Below are 8,225 nucleotides of genomic sequence, written 5' to 3'. Positions count from 1 at the left end.
TGGATTTCATTGGCTTGCCGCTTCAAAAGTCTATCACTCTATTCTGTGACAAACAGTCAGCCATTCACATTGCCAATAATCCCATATTTCATGAAAGAACTAAACAGATTGAAGTGGACTGTCACATTGTTTGTGAAAAGCATTTGTCTGGTCTCATTCATCTTATGCCAGTTCGTTCCAAGGATCAACTTGCTGATTTTCTTACCAAAGCTCTGTCACCGGGTCCTTTTCTTGCTAATGTTTCCAAGCTAGGATTGTTAGATTTACACAATTCTAGCTTGCGGGAGGGTGTTACCTAGATTATTTATTTATCAATAATAGGTTTACCATTGTAATTATCTCTTAGTGAGAGTACATAAAAAGTACATAGTATATAAGGTGTAATAACTCAACAAATATTTTCTAAGAGGATTTTTCATTCTCTCCAACAATGAGAAAAACTTATTTCTCTTCCTCTCTTAATCCCTTCTGGTTCATCAAACCATCAACATCATAGCTTGAACAACTTAGGGCTATGAGATTTTCTTCAGTAGACATTTAAACAAACAAACTGAAGGAAAGGATACTATATATAGCTTCATGCAATTTTAATTGTGGGATAATTACTTAAATCATGTTAGTAGTTCTGCTTCAAACTGATTAGGAGTTAACATTGAAACTATTGGAAAAACCTGCCAAAATGTGTTATTCAAACATGTAGTTTTGAAATTAAAAATAAGAAAGGTAACATGAAAAGAAATTTTGCTTGAATGGTTTCATAACTAGGAATCCGGTATGAGTGCATTCAAATATAATTTTCAATTATTGATAACTGAGTTAAAAAATTTATATTCTTTAAACTTGATGCATTGTATATATTATTTACACATGAACACCTGTAGAAATATCTTTGCTAAACAGTCTTACCCTTTCATAATAGACTGATATTAGCTCTTGAGAAACATAAAATTTTCCTTCGTTACTCATCACTGGATCACAAACTCACAATGAAACACAAATTTTTTAATTAACTGAAGAGATACAAATTTGTTTATATATGTAAAAGAATATATATTTTCAATAATTTTTAATTAAACTTTTTCCTTTTATAATAGTTTTAAAATATACTTTAAGATATGTGTCATAGCAAAAGTCACAGCCATTAACTCAATAACGGTTATAATAATCGTGTACCCACTTATTATGAAGCAGACAACTAATTAAGAGAACACAAATAAAAACATACACAAAATCAAATGGCCTCCTTAAAACTGATCCTTAAATTTCAAAGGGGGAAAACCCTATTCCCTTGTGGCATTTATCCTTGGTCAGAAATGAAAATTGATTAGGGCTTGGCTTTTATTGGTACAGCAGTATAGTAAGGTAAAAAGAAAAAAAAAAGTCACACAAGATTACAAAATCACAGTGGATAGTAGTAATGGCTACATTGTTCTATGTAGCGTTAGCATGCATAGCATGCACTCCCATTATTTACTATACGTTATTATTATTATTATTTATTCATTAATTAATTAATTTTCTGAATCCACATCCTCTCATAAATAAGAGACAAAACAATTAACAGGAGGTTCTGGATTTTGCAGCAAAGGGTAGGCCCTCCACATCCAACAAAAAGGGTAGAAATAATTATTAATCAATAATTATAACATAGCTTTGAAATTCTATACTATTATGTATTAGTAACTTGTCTCAGCCGTGACAAAATTGCACTACTAGATATCTACCTAGCTTAGCTAGCTCGAGAATTGAGTCATATTCCAATTCCACCATTAATGACAAAGAGGGGCTAATAGAACAGAGAGAAGGCCCACACATACACATGGTGATGGATGCAAAGGACTACTAAGGACAATAACCTTCTCCAACATCAATTTAATCCAAATAAATGGGTATGGACCATGCAAGTAAGATTCCTAGTAGGGAACACCATATATATATTTTTTATTTTCTTCAACTTGTTGCTATGTTATATAATATATGCAATGTGCTGTATGTCAACTTTGCATTTCAATGGATCATATTGTATCTGGTGAATATGTGCAAAATCTGGTAATTTTTTCTTCTTCTTTTGAAAACAAAAGTTCAGTCAATTTACAGAGAGAAGCCAAAAATAATTATATGGGGCATATATATATATAATAATGAACTCAGAAACTTTAAAGAAATTAAAGTAGCAATAAAAAAACATAAAGCAAAGGGTTTACATATTGCATTTGACTATATATTTATTTATGAGCAATTTGATTAATATAATTTACATCTATATTTTTTAAAATATACACATATAAATTAATAAAAATTATTTATTAAAAATAGGATAAAAAACCATTATAAGCCAATGCTATCTAGAATTGACGTATATAAGCCAAATTGAAAATCGTTTCAGTAATGCGCCAGATGCTATGTTTATATAATTCGAACCAGTATGGTTCGAACTGCATATGATAGTAATTCGAACAAGGTTAAAAATGGCTTAAAATATGTTATGAAATATATTTTATTCTCACAAAATATATTTTTTAATTGTTTTGTATGGAATAAAATATTTTTTTTCATTTCTAAATTATTATTGATTATGTAGAGTATTTTATTTAAAATTTGAGTACATGCATGTATTTACCTAAGTGAACATTACAAATTTTTATAGTACTCCTAACATTTTTAAGCCATTCTTTTTAAATTATTTTGCATAGGATAAAATATTTTTTGTAGTATAATTTAAATAAATTTATTAAACAAATTTTTAAAAAATATTCATGAGCTATTAAAAATGGACAAAAGAGTATTATCTGGAATTCGAATTGATAGATCACAAATATTTTAAAGAAGTCTCGTAATTAAATATTTTGTTAGCTTTTTTTTTAATGTATGAAATAAAATATATTTTTTTTAATTTTTTAATTATTCATTTTTTTAATAAATTTTTTAATAAATTATTAATTTTTTAATAGTCAAATTTGAATTACTTGGAAACGCGTGCTATGTGTAATTCGAACTAACCTTGTTCGAATTAGGTGCATTCTTAGTTCGAACTAACCTGGTTCGATTTATGAAGAACAATCAACTGGTAATTCGAACTGTCCAGGTTCGAATTACTACTATCATATGCAGTTCGAACCACACTGATTCGAATTATATAAATATAGCATCTGGCGCATTATTGAAACGATTTTCAGTTTTGCTTATATACGTCAATTCTAAATGGCATTAGCTTATAATGGTTTTTTACCCTTAAAAATAATTTAATGTTTGAGTTAATCAAAATGATAATTAAAAATACTAAAAATTATTATTACCAAAAAGTTCTCTTTATTTATTAGTTATTACCTATGTATAATTGTATATATGTTACAAATAAATCAGGCGTTAATAAAAGATTGGCAAAAACAAAATACCATATATATGGTTAAAGAAGCTAAGTTGTGGTAAGATAATTTTTGTTTAGTCATATATTAACGAGGAACACTAATACGATATGATGAAATAAAAACTGCAATACTTCTTAAATTCTAAAACATAAACTCTTAACTCTAAATTCTAAATTTTAAAATCTTAAATTCTAAAACCCTAAACAATAAATTCTAAATTTCAAATATAAAATTCTAAATTTAAATTATTAATATAAAATATAATAAATACTAAACTAAAATTTNNTAACTATATCTTTAATTATAGTGTTTTTTTTTTAATTTGTGATTTACTCATAATTTGATTTGATATACATTAATCTGTTTGTGTCTGAAAAATAATTGTGAAATGGTGTATCTTTATTGAAAATTGAATTTTTGAATAAAAAAAAAAGGAGGAGGAGAGAGAAGAAAGGGTGTGCATGGACAGCATGTATGTTAGAGAAAGAGGAGTGCATGGACAGCATGTTAGACAAAGAAAAGGGGAAGGAAGGAGAGAGAGTGAAAGGGGCAGTTTGGATTGAGAATTAGTGTGAAAGGCACTTGACTTAGAAAGGAAAACAATAATAAATGTGAGAGTGAGAAAGTGGAATTGAAGGCTAAGGGCTGATGAGCCTCATCATCACCCTCATGATCGTTACGTCGCTTTTCATTCCCTACTCCCAAAGATCTCCCAGAATTCCACGCCCCCCCCTCCCCCCTCTCTCTCTTCTCTCATTTCTTTCTTTTACATATGTCCCAACAAAATTCTTTTTTAAATATTTACAAACCATCTTTTAAAAAAGTAAAACATAAAATTTTTAAAATTATTTTTTGACATATTTTTTTGCAATAATATTAGAAAATAGCCTTTTTAAATAAATTTACTAATAAAAAATAATATTTTTGAACAATTTTTATTTCATTTTTCAACCTTTTATTAAAAATATTTTTATTTTTTTAATATTTGAAAGATAATTTTGTTTAGTGCCAAAAAATCTTTCATAGACATGTTTTGTAATTTATCTTTGATTATTCTCTCTCTCCACACGAGCAAAGGCATATACAGATTACAACGTAAAGAAAATATGGTACACTCATTCTCTTTGTATCTTTTTTCTTTTTGTTTGGTATATGCACGATAAGAAATATATATGCAAACAAAAATAGAGATAAAATAATTGCTAAATATATATGACTCTATTATGTAGTAGCTAGTAAATGCATAATTTGAACTTACTCTAGCATAGTACACAAATGGATACTAACGTGAATTTGATCGATGAAGTTGTTATAAGTACATTATTATTATTCTCTTTTAAAAGTGGTACTAGATTCGAGTTTTAAGAAAGAAAAACTTCGTCATTTGAAGTTTTTTATTTTTGTTTTACATGATTTCATTTGGTTGGTATAGTTAATTTCTAATAATAAACCCTAAATGTTATATTATTAATTCAATCGAGACCTAAAATAGTACACAATTGGACACGTAATTTTACATAATTGTATGAGAATCATCTAATGTGAAAACTTAGGAAATAATTTTTTTATACACGAAGGAGGAATGCGCACTTTATTAAATAAAAAAATTGAAATATTTTAACTTACATTATATGGAGTATTACAAAATTGTCATAAGCAAATTTAAAAAAGGATAGTTAGTTAGTGTTGGCTTAAATATAAGACAAATGTAAGAAGAAAATATTCGTCACCTAATATTTTTTATATTAAAAAAAAGCAGAAATTTATTGAAAAAGAAACATATTAACTAATTAGTGGGCGTTTATTTCATAGAATTTTAATTTTATTGATCGGAAATTGTCCATGAAAATAAATTAATCTCATGTTTGTTTAAACTCTTAAAATCTAATCATTAGGAATAATTTCTTGCTTAAAATATAAAATTTTATTTTCATTCAAAAACGTAAAAATATAATTCCTTAAAATAATTTTTTAATTTTAGAACACACACCCTGACACCCAGTTATATAGACCAAATAAAAAAGTTAATTCCTCAGTTTTTTCCAAGTTAAATTTTTGTTGACCTTAACGTAATCATAAAAATTAGAGATTCCAAAATCCACTAATAACCATTTAGTACTACTAATGAAAATGTGTATGTAGGTAACACAAAAATAAGCATAGAAAAATACATTATTCAGTATTCACACACACACAAACCCACACAAAGCTTTCTCTCTCTAAAACAAGACAGGCTAGTCAACCTCACGTCCTCGTCACTTTGTCCCATGTTGAACCAACACCTCATCTCTTTCTCTCTCTTCCCACATGCTTTCAATAGTGAGTGATCAATCCCCATCTCTGAATGTCTGAGGCACAACACACACACACACAAAATACTTCAAAGTTTCAGCTCAAACAACTTCATTTTCAAGAATGGTTTCTTTGCTATACCCCTATAATACCATGTATGAACTTTGTCCACTTTTCATTTGAAGTATAGCTAGGACTTACCACAATTTTTTCATGGTCCCTCTTCCCCCCTTTGCATGCTAATACCACCTACCTATTCTCACTCACCTCTCACAACACTTCTCACTCACTTTTTCTTTTCTCTCTCTCTCCTCTTTTTTATTTTTATTTTTATAACTTCAACGCCATTCTAGTATACTACTGCTACATACTCTATCAGATCAACATTTCAATTCCCATTACCAAGTGACAAGGTATAAGATAGAGACACACACAAGTGAGAGAAAAAAAAAAAAACACTATTTAAAGCACTTAAAGCACTCCTACTTTATATGCATAATAATAATAACTTACCCTTTTGTTACATAAATATTCCCCTTTCATTAGTACTAATTCCCATTTATATATTATAACCTATAGTAGCTCCATTCATTCTCCTACTTATAAGCATTTTTTCTATCCATCATCATATATATATTTGCATAACAACTACACAAAAGAATAATAGTGACAAAAAAACCCTAGGTTCTTTCTTTCTTTCTTTCTTTCTTTCTTCATTGGCCTAATAGCTACTATTATACACAAAAAATGTGGATGGTGGGTTACAATGAAGGTGGAGGTGGCGATCATCATCACCATCAGTTAAACATGGTTGTTGATCACCATCCTCATCATCACCATCATCATCCATTCGGAGCTTCTGGAAGGAAGCTAAGGCCTCTCATGCCAAGACCAATGACTTCTCCTAACAACTCAACAACAACGACAACAACAACAACCAATAACAACAACAACAACAACAACCCATGCTTAAGCCTTGTTCATAATCAGGGCAACGATTTCTTCTCTCAATATCACAACCATTTATGTAAGAAACTAAAAGTGTTGTTATGTTATATGCAAGAAATGAGACTGGTAATAACGGTATGCTTTGCTTTTTGTAGCGACAGTGGGAGAGCAGAACAAGAGGGAAAATGGTAACAACAACAATAATGGTTCGGCACCGGTTGTGGTGAGTTCCCGGTGGAATCCAACGCCGGAGCAGCTGAGAGCGCTTGAGGAGCTGTACAGAAGAGGGACTCGAACGCCGTCGGCGGAGCAAATCCAACACATAACAGCGCAGCTGAGAAGGTTTGGCAAGATTGAGGGCAAGAATGTCTTTTACTGGTTTCAGAATCATAAGGCTAGGGAGAGGCAAAAGCGTCGCCGCCAGATGGAATCATCTGATAACACTAACAATAATCATAATCATCCACTTCAAAACAACAATCACCACCGTGATTTTGATTCTTCTTCTGAAAAGAAAGAACTGGGTATGTAGTACTAGTAATTGTTTTATTTCTTTTTTAATTCTTCAATTGTAATAAGCTTTTTCTTTCTTTGTTTCAAAAACAAGTTTTTGAGTTGGTGGTTTTCTTTGTTAGGAATCTGGAATCATATGTTTCTTGAGAGAAATGAAAAGTTGTATTCTTTTTCTGTGCAGCAGCAAGTAGGACAATGGTTGAAGTTGAACAGACCAAAAACTGGGCATCCTCTACAAACTGCACTACTCTTGCAGAGGTCTTAACATTTTCCTTCTCTTTCTCTCTCTCTCTCTTTTGTCTTTGTCCTTTATTCATCATCAACTAATACTACTAAACCCTTTTGTTCTTTTCAACTTGGGATTCATAACTTAATTGACCAAAAAGTTTTCAATGTTATTAGTATCCCATTAAGCAGTGATTATTAATTATTTGCATATGATTACTAGCTAGAGAGAGAGAGAGAGAGAAAAAAAGAAAAGCAAAATAGTGGTAGTAAGAAAGAAAGATCATAGATATTAGCTATAGGGAAAGGACCCAACAAAAGCTTTGTTTGTTGGGAAATGAAAAGGGCCTAAAAGCTGCATTCCTTCCTTTCTGTCGGGTCTGCTCTATGTTTATGAAACTTAGTTAATTGGTCTTTTGGGGCTTGTGCATGCATATTCATATTCATCTCTTTTACCTACCTTCACTCCTCACTCCATTTTCTTTTCTTTTTCAAAATTCTCTTGGGACACCCCCTACAATATTCTTTAGTACTACTACATGTTTTACAACATTATATTCCCACCCCCTTCTTTAATTTCACTTCTCTAGTTACACCAATACACACGCCTATAACAAACTTTTATAATTCCTTACTTTATCCTATACTCACAGATCAATTTTTTTATCAATTTAAAATATATATCAGTAGTTGTTAGATTTCTTTGTTAGTTATATATATTTAATAGCACTAGTCTTCATTTATTCTCTTACCTTGTTAGTTAGTGGTAGAATTCAAGATTGAATTCATTACATCTAATAAATAAAGCCATAAATAAACAATAAATGGCATCGTGTGTTGTACAATATACGTGTTTTTAAACTAATTTAAAATTTTTTA

The 8,225-nt window shown here is 29.8% G+C and overlaps 1 protein-coding gene across 3 annotated transcripts in view; it reads left to right on the top strand.

Moving 5' to 3' along the window:
* Nucleotides 5,494-8,225, top strand: part of LOC107641127 (WUSCHEL-related homeobox 1) — a 3,741-nt gene continuing 1,009 nt past the window's right edge. Inside the window, exons 1-3 of one of the 3 annotated variants that reach the window (XM_021102788.1) lie at nucleotides 5,494-6,687; nucleotides 6,770-7,132; nucleotides 7,303-7,379. In XM_021102788.1, the coding sequence (XP_020958447.1) occupies nucleotides 6,408-6,687; nucleotides 6,770-7,132; nucleotides 7,303-7,379 (720 nt within the window). In that variant the 5' untranslated portion in view covers nucleotides 5,494-6,407. Of the gene's footprint in view, nucleotides 6,688-6,763; nucleotides 7,133-7,302; nucleotides 7,380-8,225 lie in introns of all 3 variants that reach the window. The other 2 variants (XM_021102787.1, XM_021102786.1) reach the window with 2 other exon arrangements.

This window comes from Arachis ipaensis, chromosome B05 (genome assembly GCF_000816755.2).
Source record: "Arachis ipaensis cultivar K30076 chromosome B05, Araip1.1, whole genome shotgun sequence".
NCBI classification, from domain to species: domain Eukaryota; kingdom Viridiplantae; phylum Streptophyta; class Magnoliopsida; order Fabales; family Fabaceae; genus Arachis; species Arachis ipaensis.
This window is presented reverse-complemented; position numbering and strand designations above follow the sequence as displayed.